The sequence below is a fragment of the Zonotrichia leucophrys genome, chromosome 6, assembly GCF_028769735.1.
Source record: "Zonotrichia leucophrys gambelii isolate GWCS_2022_RI chromosome 6, RI_Zleu_2.0, whole genome shotgun sequence".
NCBI lineage: Eukaryota > Metazoa > Chordata > Aves > Passeriformes > Passerellidae > Zonotrichia > Zonotrichia leucophrys.
In genome coordinates, this window is record NC_088176.1 from 7,786,632 (window position 1) to 7,805,159 (window position 18,528).

Sequence of the window (18,528 nt, forward strand, 5' to 3'; positions counted from 1 at the left end):
CAAGATACCAAATCCTGTAAACTACTCATGTAACAATAATGAGGTACAGTGGTAGACTTGCTTTTCTGCTCTCACCACTGCTGCAGCAATTACAGCCTTACCCAAACCTCTTCTAAATTTTCTGAAAGAATCTCAGTCTGAATTTGATGATTGAGCTGGGTAAGACATACAGCAGTTTTCTTTAAAAGAAAATCCACTCCTAGAGATAGCTCAGTGCCATTACAAAGAGAGTGGGTTTGGTTAAGTCAGAACAATTGAAAGTAGTTTTAAAAACATTCTCTTGTGATATATTTAACCTTCTGATTATCCTGTGTAGTTTTTCTGTGAAACATACAGCACTCTATAAAAGTTTCTTAAAAAACCCACTTATATTACCATCAACAATCTTAATATTAACTTTCTAAAACAATATTTTTACTTTAATCTCAATTTACGAAGAAAATTGCCAATTTACAAAAAGTGCCTGCAAAAACTCTCACTATTTTTTAGCTAAAATACAGTGTGTTTATTCACTCCCTCTGCCCATTTCACACAGCATCCAACTATTTCATTTTATCACACAGAGTGGAAAAACCCCCAAAAACCAAATAAAAAAAACCAACTCACAGGACTTTTAGTGAGGTTTAGTAGAGAATTCACTAAATTATAGTCTTGATTTGGACCAGCAGTGGAGGACTCAGGTGATGATGTGACATTGAGTTCATCCAGGCTGAAGGAGAGCTCCTCTGGCTGCTGTGGGAGCTCATCCTCCTTCTCCATGAGCTCGGCCCCGGCAGCCCTGGGCGTCTCCTCGGGCTGCCCCGTGTCTGTGCTCACCGACTCCTGCTCTTTGATCATGTCTTCTGTGATCACACTCGCTGATCCTTGGAGAGCCATGGCTTTTAACTTACTCTGCAAAGCATTTTTTGGAATGACACAGCTGAAATTACTGTTCATCCTGAAGCAGGAGTTTACTAAAAGCAATTTTTGTAACATCAACATTTGAAGTAGTCAAGGCTGGATACAGTAACCATGTAAAATGTACAAGGCTGTGGGAGCGTGGGTGTTTTATAAACCTAGGACACTTTTAAATCTGCTTAAATTTCTCTTAAGCTCTATATATTTTGCTTCAAGGCTGAATATGCCATTTACAAAAGGATGGCAGTTTTTTCTTTCACTACTGAAGGCACATATTCATTTGATTTGCCCACAATTTGATAGAGGTTTTTAATTTATCTTATGGGTGGCACCTTTAGAACTTAGCACTTTTTATAAAACACTCCTTTCTGTGTCAAGGCTTCACATTCATCTAATGTCTGAAACTCTTTCTAGTTGGAATCACCCAAATAAAATAATTCAAAATTTCTTGAGATTTTACCTTCAATAGGAAAGGGAAAGAAACACCTTATTTGACAGCAGAGTACTCTCAAATTGTGTTTCTCAAGAAGAAAAAATTGAGTAGATTGAATGGACAAAAGTATTAGAAATTAGCATTGGGCACTGGATACACTGAAAGGTCACAGAGAACCTTCTTGGAAGCTCCAAACCATCTCTGCTTTGCCTGAAAAAAGGCAACCCATCTGTCTTCCCATAAATCTGTCTCCAGCACATAAAAAGACATTTAAATTTGTGCTCTGTGATACCATGAAGAATCTCACAGAAAGACAAAAACTCAGTGTTCTTCTGGCATAAGTGCAGGTGAGGAATACTTTATTGGAATCATAAATTAGATTGCAGCACAAGACAAGTGAGAACTGCAGTGAGATTATAAATCCAAACGGTTCCCTTCTCTATGATAACACCAAAATTATTACAAATATATCTCAAGCATTAATAATTTAAAAGACTAACCATTTGGGGTTAATGGATTTTAGTACAGACAAACCAGCAGGGACTGAGTACATGACAGTGAGGCAGCAAACTGGAGAGCTGCTGTGAACATTTGCTTGAGGGCCGTGCATTCATTGTGAGGAATTTGCACTGGGCATTGTGATGCACTCACAGAACCAATTCCCTGGAGAAGCAAACCAGTGGAAAAAGCAGCAGACTGCATGCTATAAAATAAGGATGCTCTTTGAATGCAGTACAAAAATTACTGCTTCAATATGTTTTGGGGTTTTTTTGACAGCGTGAGAAGCGCAAGGCTGGCAAAGCAACAAAAAGGTTTCTGTCTGAACCAAGTTTGCTATCACCAGAGCTTCTGCAGTCCTTCAGTATCAATATCCTCAATATCCTCATCAATACACAGAAATATCTGAATCACAACAGTGACCCTTGCACATAAAGGTTGGAACAGCGTTTCAATCCTGGACTCAACGTTGTTGATGTCACCACTCAAGCTGCAGGCAGAGTTGTTAAAGGGAAAAGCTTTTTTAAAAAAAAAAACTGGGCAATATTCTGTAAAATACTTATTTTATCTTACAGTAGCTTATTACTTCCTTTCTGGATTCTTCTGCCATTTGAAAGACCTCTGTTTATTTATTTAAAGCAGTGATGAGAGAACTAATATATATAAATGTATGAATACCCCTAGAAATGTGTCCATAGCTCATTACTCTTACGTTGGCAGGTGACACAAAGCAGTTTGTACATTGAATATCACACAGGCAGAATCTTTGTGTGTATTTAAGCTTCCTATTGTTTAATCATGCAATTCTGCAGCTCAGCTGCTCACCTGCCTCCTGCAAAGGTGCAAAACAGGATCCTGAATGACCTAATAGAAAAGGTTACATAAAACACATATTCAATGCTTTCTAAACAAAGTACTCATGAATTCAGCATTAACGAAGAGCAGATAATATAAAACCACACTTTTGTATTTTTGTGATCTGTAAACATCAGTTTTAAAATCTGTGGTAGATGATGCCATGTCTAAATTCTGATAGATTTAAAAAGATTTCTATGAAAACATCGTGATATCACAGCTGATGAGAATCTGTACTTAATTTGTGGTGAGAAATATAAAGGTGATAATTCAAAATACTGAAAGTAAAAGTGAATAGTCAAACTATTGTTCATTTTATAAAATGAAGGTACAACTATTTAGCTGCTATATTAGAACTTTTTCAAGGTCTCAAGAACAGAAATTGAAGCACAGAGAGTTAAGTGTCCCTTTGCCAGAAACAATCAGTTGCAAGGAGTATCTCACCTAAGACAGGATGAGGCAAGATTACCCTAAAATATAACTGAGGTAGAGGTGATAAATAAACATGACAATGTATATATATTCTTTCTCTCTGTACAAGAATTAGGAAAACTTAGTTTAAAAAAAAAAGGAATACATTAATACCAATATAAAATTATTATGGGGATCCTGAAGTTTTAAAAAGTAGAATGAAGTTCTTCAAGTTCTTACTTCCACAACAAACATAACTTGCCCAAGTGGTTGTGCCATGTAGGCTTATTGGTTAAGCAATACAGGTGAAAGATTTCACCTAAACTGATTAACCAATAATAGATATATTTATATAAATTTAAAATATAAATTAGCATTCTACCAACAAACTATTTGGCATGGAATCATACAAAGGAAGTGAGTTTGAACACACTCAGTTTTTATGTTCATAAAATCCTGTATAAACTGATTGGAAGCAGTCGAAGAAGGAAGCAAAACTAACAGATACAAACATTCTCTGGAGAGATCCATCTGCATTTCATCTTATAAGTGTTGGAGATTGGAGGTAGAAATGCCACACAGAATTCTGTAAATTCACCCATTCATGCATTTGAAAGTGATCAAGTCACAACAGCACCTCTAAGAGGCCAAATGTGAGCAACCAGAATATTCTCTTCTAATGGAACACAATTCTGCACTCCACATAACTGATCTGGAAACAGCCATCAGTTATGAAGACAAATGCTTTAGTCTACAATACCTAAAACAACATTGTGAAGTAACAGGAGCTACAAGAAATGTTTGCCAGCTTGCCAGAGCTCCACAGCCAGCATTCTGTGGAACTAGAGACCCCTTTGAAACTTGGAATCATCTGTTTCTCCATGTCTGTTTTTTAAATATTGGAATCTTGCTATTGTGGGGAAGAACACTAATAAAGTGGTACAAAACACTTGTGGTTCTTATGGCTGGGGTTCTCAGGTTTGATTGCAAGGGCACTATTTAAGAGGCTTAAACGATACAGCTTACACAAATAACACTAAAAGTAATCCTGGTTTAGAATTCTACCATATTTTGCATGTAATATATGCAGTAGTTTGCTTCTTAGTGCTTCTAATGTTTAAACATTAACTTTTCAATCCTCATACCATTTCTGCTGCTTCTACAACTATGGTGGATACAATGGCAATCAGGATAATACTTAATTGAGTTAAAAATAAACTCAAGATGGATTCTTTACTACTGACATGCAAATGAAAATCACATACTTAATGGAAAAAACCATCTTTTTGCAGTTTAGCAGTTTCTGCTGTCACAGATCTTGTTTGTGGGAAGCTTGTAAAACAATCCTGAAGGAATATTTTTCAGCTAAGTATCATGTACTTAATAGAGACTGTATCACCATAAGAAACAGCAAAGTGGGAGCAAAAGGCATTTCTAAATGGACTTCTATAAACCAATTTTTTTATGCTTCTTTTAAATAGGAACTGAAAGTCAGTCTAGAAATTGTTTATCCTCCCACTCTGATTTCATAATGCCACATGTTAAAGGAGGCAGGCTGTCTTGCAGATAGAAGTTGGTGCTGTGTTGCAGACTGTGAGCTGGCACTGCAGCTCCAACATATGTGCCACTACCAAATAAGGGCCCAATCCTGCAGAAAACTCAGCAACTTGCAAGGTTTCAGTGCCCCCTGCAATCTGTCCCTTGGTCTTCGTTGGGATGACAAAAACAACACAAGAAGGCCAAGGTCTCCCTCACACAGTGTTTTACACTGCAATTCATATCCCTACTCTAAAGGCACTTTCATTGCAAAGGAAAACCTTGGGCAGGTGTATTTGTGAGCCTTGAATGAAATTCTTGTGAAAATCAGATGTATAAAGTCTCTGGGAGACAAAAAAAAAAATTCCAAACAACAAGACTTCTAATATCATGGGATAAAAAATAACAGACAGAATGAAAACTAAGCTGTGAATGTGACACCTCCAGTTCTCCACTAGATTTTGTATATGATACAGTAAATACACAGTAAAGTTTTGAATTTATTTACTCACCTCAAGGAAGAAGTTGACAAGGTATGGATCCTGTTTCAGCTTTGCACATACTATACAGAGAAACTGAATTTCTTCATTTTCTGTTGGTGTTGCCAGAACCTCACCACACAGCCTGATTAATTTCTGTTACAAAAAGTGAAAAATTAAGACAGAAAGTCATTGCTTTTTCTATGAATAACAGACTGAATTCTTTTTCTATATACACATTAAAACTATGTATGAGCATTGACTGGAACATTTGCTCTGGATTTAGACTGCTATGAACAAATTTTCTTTATTATTTATGACTTGCATTGCAGTGACAATCCCAGAATCCAATCATCAGCATATTATAAAAAACAAACTGATATGGCACCCAAGCAATTTCCTTAATTCACTTGACAATGGGAGAATTAAAGATAACATTAGCTACACTAGAATAAAAGAAACTCGTTGTGCAAAAATACAGTTTACTTAAAATCTGAACAGTACCTGCACTGGCCTATGCACATTTATGTGAGGAAGAAGAGGTTGCCGAATTCTTCCAAGAAGTTTTGTATAAAAAGCCAGAACTTGCTGTTTCATTCCTGGAGGACACTGAAACAAAAACAGATGAACAACAAAAATAAAATAAATGTGGAGAAAAATACAGATGCAAATTTTTTACTCAGAATGGCTCATTAAACAGCAATAATTTAACTAGAAGTATTTTTTACAGGAATCATCAGTTAACGTATTACTTTTATCAATATTAACAGAGATCAATAAAAAATGTTGCATCTCATTACTGTTTTCTCTTTCAAATTATTCATACTTTCAGTTAATTGCTCTAGGGCAAACTTCTACTAATCTTTCCAGAAAATATTCCGTATCATTACGGTGATAAGGGGAAATTAACTCAGAATTAATTTGCTATGGGTCAGACGTCTTTTAAGGTACTGTGCCACAAAATCCAGCAATCCAGTGAGTCAGTACATACAAATACAGAATGATAAACTATAAAAATCTTAATACCTACAGAAGGTTTCCTGAAGTCATGAGCAATTAACCTTAGCCAGCTAAAGTGTTTATAAATGCACAGATGGTCCAGGACAAGAGAAAGCTGCTGCTTTCCCTGAGCAGAATATAAATCACAAATATCTGTGGAACAAGCAGACCCCTTGTTCTACTGTCCCTAATGCACCACACCACATGGAAGGACTTCCCTATCTCCAGGAGATCTGATGGTCTGTGGGCCTTTATGCACATTTGTTCCTAGCTAAATTGCCCCAAACTAATTAGCTAATAACCAATTTATCAACCACATTCATAAATGCTGTTTATTTTAACCAACATAATTTCCATCATTTCATGTCCAAATGCAGCTGAGGTGGCAACAGCCTAACCTGGATCTCCTTTCTAACTAATTATCTCCATATTTTTAATCCCTAATCATTGCTGAGTTGTCAAGCAATTCTTTAAAGAGAATGGCAAGATATGTACCATCAGGGCACATCCACAGTAATGTAATAAGTCCACTGACTGCTGTGAAAGGAACTATTCATTTTGCACCAGATCCTTGCAACATCTTGCAGGCACTGAACTGTGTGTTTATTTCAGATGTATCAACTCACAAGTGGCAAAGTGTAAAGACAGGCTGTACAAGAATTGCCTGTACAGACATATTTGTATGAGTACAGAGTGACTTCTCTCAACTCTTAGAAACACACTACTAATTACTCATTTCACATATGCCATCATTTCATCTTGGTTTCATGACAACATGTAGAAATTATTGAAGGAGCTGTGTTTCTGAGCAAGTATCTTTGATACAGCAGTGTTGTGATTTTAAGCCCAGCTAGAGCAGGTATTTTAGCCTGCCTGTAGCACAGCTGGTACAGTAACAGGTACTGCAGATCTCTGGCTCTTCCAGAGCAAGGAACATCTCAGGCTCAGACAGCCACTGTCCTGTGTTGCCTGTTTATGTAAAATCGATTAAAAACTCATGACAATGTGTAAAAGACTGACTGAGAAGGAAACCCTGGAGAGCTCCATTTATCCTTGGAACAGGATAAACCATGCCTCCCTAACTGAGTCTGCACTGTGATACAAAATGTTCTACCCCAAAGGCTGCCAAGCTAATTCACCCCATGATCCACCCAACCCCACACATTTCAGCTTATAAATCAGCCAAGACAGACAGCAATGAGGATGGACCAAGACCATGAAGGTAACTTCATGTGTGCCACAAAACAGACATGAAGAACCACACACTACTGCCAAGGTATGAAAGCTATCTGGGGATCAACTCAAATTAATGCTTTCTGATATCAAAGTCTTTCTGAGCAATAGCTCAGCACACTCAGAAAAGTTAATCAAAAATTTGTATTTAACACAGCACTTTTCATCCAAGAATCCCCCAACATTAAACAAAGGACAGAGAGGGATTATACTGTCTTGTAGTAGCCAGAAAAATTCCAGACTGAAGAAAAATGTTTCTCCTACTTCTAGTTTCACCATCAGCATTATCAGAGTGGTGAGTCTTACCACTGCCAGCACCTCAGGGGGTGTCTCACCCTGATCACACCTGTAAAAGGCTGTTACTTGTAATATGCTGGTAATATATGTTGGTATATCTGTAATATAAGCAAGCAGCGGTTTGCTAGAGTTCAGTGTCCCACACTACCACCTACTGTAGAACTTCAGTCTCTATCACAACTAGGAGCTCACACAAGAGATAATCTGTTCTGCTGAGAGATACATACATCAGCTTTTCCTAGTGTGTACAGTGTCTCCAAAATCTTGTGATGTAGCAAATATTCCATGCATGGTCCTGTTTCACCCGATTCCCTCTCATTCTCTTCCTGAACTAGAATATCCAACATCTGTTCCAGGTGAGAGGGAATGTTTGTATCAGTCACAGGAGCTTTGTCATCTAAATAAAAGAAATAGACAATTAAAAACAATTTTTAAATTGTCCTCATATTTAAGCTCAGTTCCAAATTTAAGATTTATAAACACGACATCCATTTAAATATTTAAATTTATATACAGTGCAAGTTTTTAACATGCCTTTAAGAAAACTTTCAGAACTGTATCTGAACATGCACACTGGAATATGAATCGGGCAGGTATCTGACCTTGCAATGGGGAAAAGGCAAAGTGCCAAAATTCAAAACATGCAGTAATTACACAGTCAGAAAAGGAAAATTTCTACTGCCAGAGAGAAGCTAAGGGAGAGAAAGGTACAACTCTCAATCTTCTGTTTAGGATGCACTAGGTCTTGATAACTTCCTCTTTGACCCTTCATACAGTATTCTCAAATCTGGCCTCTAACATCAGCTTAATTTGCAGCTGATCAGTTCCTTCATGAACTAGATAACTAAATAAATGGCTTTTCTGTTGATAACAACACAGAAGATTCAAACTCTGTGCTGTTTATTCTCCAAAGCTTTTAAATTTCTCTTTTGTACTTTCTGCATTAAAATTGAATTCTGTCAAACTTTATGAAGGAAAGGGTAAGATGTTCATTTTATTATATTAAAGTCATGAAACTGCAGTGGATTTATGCCACTGGAAGTAGGAGCTGGCATTCACATATTGCAAAACATATCCACACATGAAGATTTTCCTCCTTTATTTTTTTCAGCTGAATGCTACATGAACAATCATTCTAGGGAAATGGTTACTACTGTTTATGCAATAATCTAAAAATAACTTGTCACTTGCATGCAACTGGCAACAAGATCACACAGGGAAACTGCCATGTCAGAATGATTTTGGTCTCTGCCACAAGCTCCAGTTAGCCTGGAGTGTTTTGCTTGAATTTCCTACACATAATCCTGCTCCTACTGCAGAGGACAGAAATATACTCACTGAGTGGAAACTTCTTTTTCAAAACACTTCTGAAACTCTGGGAGAGAGGTCAGCTTTTATTCTGCACCACGTCATTGCAGGTGTCAGTTTTCCCTGCCACCCTGTCATTTCCACCTTTGGAAACATCACATAGTGTTCCAAAAGATGGGTATTTGCAACCAAGGGTCACGTTGCAGTTTTACAAGTAAATATTGATATAAACAAGATCATCAGACACAAACACAGACTCAACAGCTCTTCCAGCAGAAGGTCAGAACTAATAGGCTTGAGGAAAGCATGGCAACATTCATTTTTAAAACATAACTGTTTCATAACTAGGTCCAAAATTAAAAATTTACAGGCTGCATAATTGTTGGGGGAAAAAACCAAACCAGGGAAGAGTTTTAAAAAAAGCTTCTTCTTAAAAATAGATATAATGATGAAATATGGCAACTACAGCCATATTTCATCATTACATCTATTTTTAAGAAGAGCAGCATCTGAGTAAGGTTTAATAAAACTTGTCGTCTGTGCTATCAAAATACTTTACACTGAGACAAGACACTAAAGTAAAAATAATTAATACTGAGCACATGGAATCCATCTGTGTCTGGTAAAATCTATGACCACAAAATTACTTTTGTTAAAATCTTGTGAAGAAAAAGAAAATCCCTGATGCAAAGCAATGAAAATGTTAACAGCAGGGACTGCATTTCTGCAGCTGTCTGTTTAGATTAAACAGAGTATGTGAAGGCAGAAACTGGGTCAGATGTAAAAAGGTGCAGTTCTCTACATGGCACTCAGGAAACAAGACTTCAACCATTTTTCATGCCTACTTCTACAGATGGAAGTACAATATATTTTTAATTACTAGTTATTGTTGGTATTTTGATTAAAGACCTGATTCATATTAGTATTTCTTGATCTTTACTTTTTAAAAACACTGAAATTGTGAATTCTAGTTTCCACAATAAAACCACAAACCCAGAGTGCTTTTTTCTTTTACCTGAGGTCTCTATGTAGTAATGGGTGATTGCTTTCCAGTGGTAAACAAAATCTTCTTGTAAAGGAAGGGAAGGCGCGAGCTATGGGGAAAAAAAAGACAACAAAAACCAGTTAGAAATGGAATGAACATACTGGCTCAGAGATTAAATTCAGTTTTATCTTATAATTGCAAGTAAAGTGCTGCAGATACTGCTACAATTGTTACTCTCTGCTCTTTTACCTTTAACAAGGACTGCATTCATTATTCATGGCCGAGCCCCATGCCACACTGCCTGCTTGTAAACATCAGTAATAATCTCTGTGATGTCTCTATCGCCAGACAATCTATTTGAAGCAACAAAAGCAATTGCTCCTACAGCAAAGCAACAATAGAAATGTATGCTTGTATTGTTTAAACCACAATTTTGTCCTGTAAGAAAAAATCATGTTCTTTTACATCTGCTCTTGATGTCTTCTTCCTTTCCTGTACACACTGTTCTCTTCTCTCTGTCTGCTCCCTTAAAACTACCAATTAGTTGCTTTATCCAGTTTTTACCATGCCTTTTTTCCTGTTAGCCACAACTTCTTTTAAAAGATCTTTGTGCAGTTTTTAGGTTGTTTTTTTTTTTTTGGCTCATACCCAGAGCTTGGCGAGTTGTTCTTTCTTTCTTTTTTTTTTTTTTTTAAACAAATATGCTTCTTATTTTATTTCTGCAAGAAAAGGAGGTTTCTTCTTTCCTGGAGGAGTTTGGGATGGCTGGCTGGGTGTGAGCAGCAACCAGGAATACAAGAAGGAAACAGAGCCCCCAGGCAGTCACCATCAGCACTGCTGCTTCCCCACAGAGACACAGGTGGCCTGCGGCCCCTGTGACAAAAGGACCACAATCACTTCACCACTCTGCTCTCCAAAGTGAGTGCTGAGCAAGCACTGAATTTGTGCCCCTGAATGTTCTGAGCTGGTAAAATCAGGAATCCTATAGGTAAAACCCCAACCATTCAATAGGTCACATGAGGATCTGTTATTAAGGCCTAATCCTACTCATTTGAGGCTTTTTTTTTTTTTTTACTATCAAGTCCTCAAGTCATTCTTTTAAGGGCGTCCTGAAATAGGGGATTATCACTTGACAGGATGGCAGCGATGAGCCTGTGGGCAAACAGAAAGAATCCCAAGGATAAACTGGTGTGTCTGTTTTGGAAGGGTAAGGAGCTGAACCATCCCGACAGGACATAGAGTCCCGTCCTTGACAGAATCTCAGAGGGGCTGAAGTTGGAAGGGGCCTCTGGAGACCATCCATTTTAGCCTCCCTGCCACAGCACAGTCACCTAGAGCTGGCTGCTCAGGAGCGTGTCCAGATGGCTTTTGAATATATCAAAGGATGGAGACTCCACAGCCTGTGCCAGGGGTCAGTTAACCTCACAGAGGAAGGTTAACTGAAGGAAGTTTTCTCCCCAGGAGCTGCAGATACCACATTTGAGTCTAATAACTGTGAACTCCTCTAGTGTCTCCCCACAGGGTCTAAAATGTGCTGTGCTGTCTCAGTTCTTGGGCAAACAAGGGCTCAGGGCTCCTGTACAGTCTGGTACAATATAGGCTCATATGGTCCTTACTGGCTAGTGTAGGTTTTTTTGAAAAAGCCCTGGATGTTTTCCACATCAGTCTTTTCTTTGCCATGAATTTAATGACACTTAAATTTATCTCGGTAAACTTGTAAAGCCCAGTATATGACAAATATGCCATGCCAAGATAAATGCAATGCTAATTGCTAATGGCCCTTTGCACACAGGACTTTGGAATGCAAGTCTCTGGGAAAAGAGTGGTGCTTGGCAACTATCTCTGCTCCATCCCGGGTGGAAATGTGCCTTGGAAATGGCAACCCAGAAATCAAAGTGACAGTGCTTATGCTCTCCCTGACAGGCTGTGCACTCACTGACTTCCATGGCTGGGCACTCAGAGCAGCACACGAGCACAGCAGCTACCACCGAGTATCTGAACACCCCACCCTGCACAAAACCAGCTTATTTGGCTGTGACATTTACTAGGTTATTGAAATTCAGAAGAATAACCAAACAAACTGAAGATTGAGCATATGATATCGTGTATCATGCTCTGTATGTCACACTAGCTGCACTTGATGTGTATTTTAAGCAATGTAATGATCATTTCTAGAAAAAAAAAACTGTATCAAAACCTCAACGCCAGCTGATGAATAACTCAAGGACAACTTTTGAGGAATACAGGCCTCCCAGACCACTCTATTTCCAAAGTAACACATGATAGATAACATTAAAGATTTATCCTTGGCTGATGTGATTTTCCTCTCCACTTCTTCTCGTCTCATCTGCCTCAAGATGAATTTAGTGCCTCTGAGCAGTGCCAGGAAAAGGATTTCACTTCTCAGCACTGTCAATAATTTATCCACCATGGGAGAGAACTGTGGATATAGACATTCTCCCTCCCAACAAATGCCTCTAGGGACTCTTCACAGAGGTGAAAAAATAATTCAGGGACAGGTCCTGCCCTTTCAAATTAAAACACCCAGTGATTTCAGAGCCTTCTCTGATCAGGACTGCAAGCCAGACATAGCAGAGATAACATTAGCATGTTTGTGCACCTGGGCAGTGCAGCCTATTGGGAACACACCATCAGCATTGCCGCCAATGGGAGATGTAACCCCAACAAAATTATTTTGAGGTAGGGGTTTACTGATCAAAAAACCCAACAAAAACCCACAAGAAAACAAGCAAATAAACAAACATAAATAAAGCAAAAAAGACCCCAAGCAATCCTCCGAACTTAGTTATTCAGACATGAAAGCAAGGTCAAGACCAAGACCAAAATCCCAGCTCATTTGTATACAAAGCATTAGGAACCTGTAACACTTGGCTGACATGCTTTAACCCTACTAGGACAGGTAGTACAAGTATGAGGTTATAGTTCCTATTTTAGGATGAATTATTAGCTATCAGCTGAGATGGAATACATGTTACAGCTGCCAGCCTCAATAACCACTTTATGGTGTAAGTACTTGTATGGAGATTCTGAAACAAACCACAATTCCTTGTGAAGGCCATGAATTCCTGCTACTTGTCTAATCTGAAGGAGTTACTTTAAAAATGCAGTTATTTCTCCTCATTATATCAGCTGCCTAGGGCATGGTGCTAATAACACCAAGGTTGTGGGTTTGATCCCAGTATGGGCCATTCATTTAAGAATTGAACTTGATGGTCCCTGTGGGTCCCTTCCAGCACACAATATTCGGTGACTCTGTAATTAATCCTCATGTAATTAAGCATGTTCTTAGTGATTCCTAATCTCAAATGAAGTTCTCCTTTGCTGGGGAAAAACCACAACATGATCTTCAAGGTTGCAGTGTAGATGTTGGTATACAAAATAGCTAAAATTCACTGAGCACCACTGCACTGCAGCCCACTGGAGCAGGCATTGATTAGCAAGATCTTCCATCTGGTGCCCAGCTCCAGCAGTTGGGCTTCCTGGGAGTGAGCTGAACCTAACACATGCTGCCTTATCCTTCTGGTGATAATATGTAACAAATAATCAAAGCCCACTCCTTTCAGGGACAGCGCTGCTCTCAGGAGAGCTACAGATCATCGACCAGATGTACAGTCTGCTCATGACAAAACCTGTCCAAAATACAATTCCACATTGTTTTCCAAAGCATACAGAATTTGTGTTTAGGCAGGAAAAAAATAACATAAAGGGCAAAGAAACTTATGTATATGCACTATTTAACCTCAAATCTTTTGTGCATGTAAAAATCATTGTCACATTTTTCATGTATGCTTTTCAGAAGTGCAATTCAATACTGGAAAGGATGGAAACATCAGAAGCTGGTGATATGCTTCAAGATCTTTAGGGCAAATTCACAAAGGAAAGAGAACACTGTATAAAAAAATAAACAGGTACTGTCTGGTCAGATGCCAGAGTAAAAAAAATGAGAGTAGAAAACTGGGTCAAAGAGAAAGGAAGGGGAAGTGCATGCACACTGCCCTGACTGACACAGTCACTTGATGTTTTTCTTCACTCTTACTACTGTACCAGTGTGAATGGTCTGAGAGAACATGTGAAAAAGGAATAATGCTTCAAGGTTTACTTGATCTTCAGTTGATGAATGCACAGAGTTTATAATGGCCACTGCTCTCACATATAAAATTAAGACTGAACATGCTTGCAAGTCATGCATTAAATTTTGTCATCTAATTTGTTAATAGCAGCACAACATTAAAACAACAAGTAATGTAAGGTCATTACATCCAATAAAGCAGGTTCAAGAGGAATAAATTCTGTTCTAATCAGTTATGCAGGTCATGATTTTGGAGCACTGCCTGCACCAAGTGACTTGGTTTCTTTCAAAGCTGAGTTTTGCTTCAGAAGCCACTTGAAGGTATGGTAATGCACCAGTGTCAGAGACACAGTGGAACAACAGGCTGGTAGAGAGGGGGTCTTGAGAATCTGCAGCAGACACCAAAATCTTCACTCATTCCACTGCATGGTACAAAACATATTCCTGTTTGACAGCAAATTGCAAAATTCAAGCCAACCAAAATTATATTTTTCCTGCAAGATACACAGCTCAAGAACAAGCCTTGGACTGACTATTGAGGTGAAACATCCAAAAGCCCAAATCAAACACAAATGGAAGTCCTTTGAACACTGAGTGGCCACTTCACAGACAAGCTATTTTGTCTAGGGAAACATGAGTGAAAAGCACAAGATAAGAGCAAAATAAGTCTAACTTGCTGCTTTGTTATTGTATACTACATTCTGTTGTTGCTGACAATGTAGTGCTCATGGACAGCCCTTTGGGATGAAAGGATATCAGAAATGCATAGCAAAGAGAAAACATCTTGAGGACAAGCCATATATAAACTGTCACAGATTTAATAATATGAACCCCATGAAGCAACAGCATTTGTATTCTGCCCTGAAGTAACAGAACAAATTCAGCAGTCCTATCCACCATTCTCACTAACACATCCAACACATCCAACTGAATTTAAGGATGCTCTGTTGGCAGGGTAACACAGTGGTGCTTGCTCATCTGGATGCTGCAGAGAAATCCAAAAAGCGAAAATTATCTAAAATATAGGCAGAAATGACATTAGATAAGAGGTGGCAAAAAACTAGAATCCAATGGTAATCAAAATCAGGAATGTGGTTTCAAACACTTGGGCAATTTAGTCAGAAAAGACTGAAAGTTTTGAGTTATTCAAGAAGAATCACCAGATCATAAACAGGTCTGGGTTTGAAAGGGACCTTAAAAGACCACCTAGCTCCAACCCCACTGCCATGGGGTTTTCTACTACATTTCTACATTTGGCCATGTTGTCTTAAGCCCCATCCAGGCTAATCTTGAATACCACCACAACCTCTCTGGGGAAAAAAACCTTGGTAAGGAAAAAACCTTATAAAAAGCAACTGATCCCTTATGCTTGCCTCAAGCACAGTCCTGTCACAAGGGCAGTCAGTCCAAGAGTGATACACTGACAAGTCAAAGGCAAATACTGCCATGTCTATCAGACTGCCAACCTTTGGAGCTCCTGTCAGAGGTCAGAGGTATGGCACACTGAGGGTAAGATAACAACGATTATCTAAGAGCACAGGAACCCTTACAGTTTAAATGCACCCTCTGAAGCCTGCAGGCCTGGGGGCCCTGAGGCAGGGCAGGAGCATTACAGAAGTGATGTGCAGGAGAAAGGACAGGGCAGAAGGGCTACCCAGACCTTTCTGATTTAAGGAAGTCCCACCCATGAAAGCTAAACCCAGGCTCTTAAAGTGTATTCAAGTGTCCAGCTCAGCTGAAAACTCTACAGTTGCAACTCTACCTACTCTGGGGTAGGCACCCAAAACTTTTGAGAACTGACACCTTAATTACTAGTTCTGTTGCTGATATTCAGGGTTAAGAATCCAATTGAGGCTGCCCACGTTACACTTGCTCCCTAGCAAAAACAGCAAGGAAAAAATGATGCTCCAAATTCTCTTGGTTCTGAAAACAGGCAGGAACAAAGTGGACTGAGCTAATATTTAGTATTTACAACAGTTGTTGTAAACAACTTCCCCACAGCAAAGCTAAGCAGACCACACCTTATTACCACAGGGAGAATGAAACAACTTAAAGCCACATACAGCCACCAAAGTGGTGAAAAATTTCTATTTCTCAGTTCTGTCTTTGTATTAGTGGGTCAAACTTATAAAGAAACACTCTTAGTATCTTCCTGCTTTTGCAATTCCATGTTTCATTCCTGGTACTTGTCACAATCCTGTAAATGCATTAGTGCAGGATTTATCAGGAGATCCACCAGGGTGGTGGTAGCAGGATGAGGCAATTCTAAAAGGGACACCAGAGTTGAGCAAGGACAAACAGCACGTTGTTGGACAGCACTCACTAGCAAAATGATGGTATCAATATACTTCTGTATTTTCATTTGGATTTTTTTACTCAAAAAGGAGTGTCTAGTCCCTACTATCTCTACTCTTCTCCTGTTCCATTCAGCCCATTTGTTTTTCCTATTTTTTACTGGATCTCAACTAAATGCAGCTCTTTTTGTTCATTTTCTGCACACATCAATAACGTAACACTCTCCTAATAATAACTTCTGTTAGATCTCTTGAATTGGTAGGCCTAAAAGAATACTTTCTCCTCCACTCCTGCACCTCTCAGTCATCTACTCTTCTTTCTGTTATTCAAAATGCGGCACAGCTCACCACAACAAACTTTCTTTAGTCAGGCAGGCACTAATTTCTGTTTCCTCTCCAATGAAAGCACTGTCTATTGAAGGCATTCATGTGGTCTGAATGTTTTCAAGTAAAACGTTTAATCATTATTTAAAACATTTCCTTCCAAATGCCACTACACCATTAAAAAAACAAACTAGGAACGTGCAATTAATGAACACATGCTTGAGTTTTAAACCTGAATACTCCTGCAGAACTACAGGCTCATATAAAGACAGGCATATGCTCAAGTGCAGCATCGAAGCATACATTAATGTACAAAGGCTGCCCCTCAGATGAGGCAGGATTTGGCATGCAGGCTCTTATTTCAATTACTTGGATTTGGCCTGCAGGCTCTTTTTTCAACCATTTTAACATTTCTTTCTTCAACACATTCCACCCTCACTTCAGTACCTCCCTGTCGATTTTTATCACCTCTTCACACTCAAGTCTGGGTGTGCTGGTTTACTGGGAGAGGCGCTGAAAGGCAGGGAATTACCACCAAGACCCCACCTCAGTGAAGAGCAGAAATAAATGGTGTGGCCAGGCAGTGCCGAACGCGGCCTTCAGCACTGGCAGCTCCCGAACAGGCCCCATTTCCTCAGCCCAGGGAACCTCGCTGCACACACAGCCCCGCGTCTCCGGCAAACCTGACCCCCAGGCACAAATACAAAATAAACCAGGGAGGGAAAGCGGCGCTTTGAAACTGACAACATCCTGCAAAAGCACCGGTGACGGCGACTATTGTCTGCCGGTCACGACGTGATGGAAACGCCGGGGAGTTTCCTGATTCCTCTCCTTTATTGTCTGTCTCGCTGAAAGAGCCGGGCAACGGCCGGGTGAGGGCCGGGTCAGGGCTGCCCTCAGGCCCGGCGTGCGGCACCGCGGCCGGCAGTGCCCGGCGGTGACAGCCGGAGGCTGTGCCGGGGCCGCCCGGGCTGCAGCCGCTCCCTCCTCCCCCGGCACCCCCGGCTCTCCAGGGCCGAGCTGGGGCGATTCCTTCCCTTCCCGTGCTCCCTGCGGGGCCCGCCGGGGCAGCTCGGCCTCCGCCTCCTCAGCCTGCGGGAGAGCCGAGCCAGGAGCGGATGCTCGCCCTGCGGGGCCCCGCCGGCAGCAGCGCCGGGGGGCAGCGGGGAAGGGGCGCCGGGCCCGGTCCGAGCTCCCGGCTCGCGTTCGGTGCTAGGCCCCGATCGCATCCCCGGCGTGGCGTGGCCGGGCCCGCCGGCGGCCTTACCGCCTCCACGGCGTGCTGCAGGATGGAGGTGAACTTGGAGAACATCCTGTCCCGCGACTGCAGCAGCCGCTGCCGGGAGGACCTCGAGAGCTCCTCGATCCGCCGCCGCCGCCGCTCCAGGGTGAGGGCTGCATGCGGGGGCCTGGCCGCGGGGATCGGGCGGGCGGGCGCCGGCGCTGCCTCTCGCTCCCCGGCGGACACCGTGGCACTGACACCGCCGGCTGCGCGGCGGCGGCTGCCGAGGCTCCGGGTGTCCTGCAGGGGCCGCCACCCCCGTACGCCGCTCGGCCCGGCTCTGCCCGCCCCGCTCTGCTCCGCCCGGCCCCGGGCGCTGCCAGCCGGGAGCGCCGCGTTCCGGCCCGGCCGGGCCGCTTGTGCCGCCCCGGGCTGCGGACGGCGCGGGGCGCGGGCAAGGCGCGACAGTGCCGGGCTGCGAGCGGGCCGCTGCCGGGCCCCGAGCAAGCTCCGCTTCTACGGACAACTCCGGGCAGAGAAATGAATCAGTCACAGAATCACTTGGATTGGAAAGACCTCTGAGATCATCGAGTCCAACCTTCGACCTTACACCACCGCGTCACCAGACCATGACACTGAGTACCATGTCCGGTTTTTCCTTAAACAC

General features: G+C 41.1%; 1 protein-coding gene across 1 annotated transcript in view; it reads right to left on the bottom strand.

Moving 5' to 3' along the window:
* The window catches only part of FHIP2A (FHF complex subunit HOOK interacting protein 2A), a 34,012-nt gene extending 15,753 nt beyond the window's left edge, over positions 1–18,259 (bottom strand). The window contains exons 1-6 of the mRNA XM_064716219.1: positions 17,907–18,259; positions 9,962–10,040; positions 7,866–8,035; positions 5,614–5,718; positions 5,143–5,265; positions 607–891 (exon numbers count right to left, since the gene is read on the bottom strand). Of these exons, the coding sequence (XP_064572289.1) occupies positions 607–891; positions 5,143–5,265; positions 5,614–5,718; positions 7,866–8,035; positions 9,962–10,040; positions 17,907–17,951 (807 nt within the window). The 5' untranslated portion in view covers positions 17,952–18,259. The remainder of the gene's footprint in view (positions 1–606; positions 892–5,142; positions 5,266–5,613; positions 5,719–7,865; positions 8,036–9,961; positions 10,041–17,906) is intronic.
* Positions 18,260–18,528: the final 269 nt, after the last annotated feature.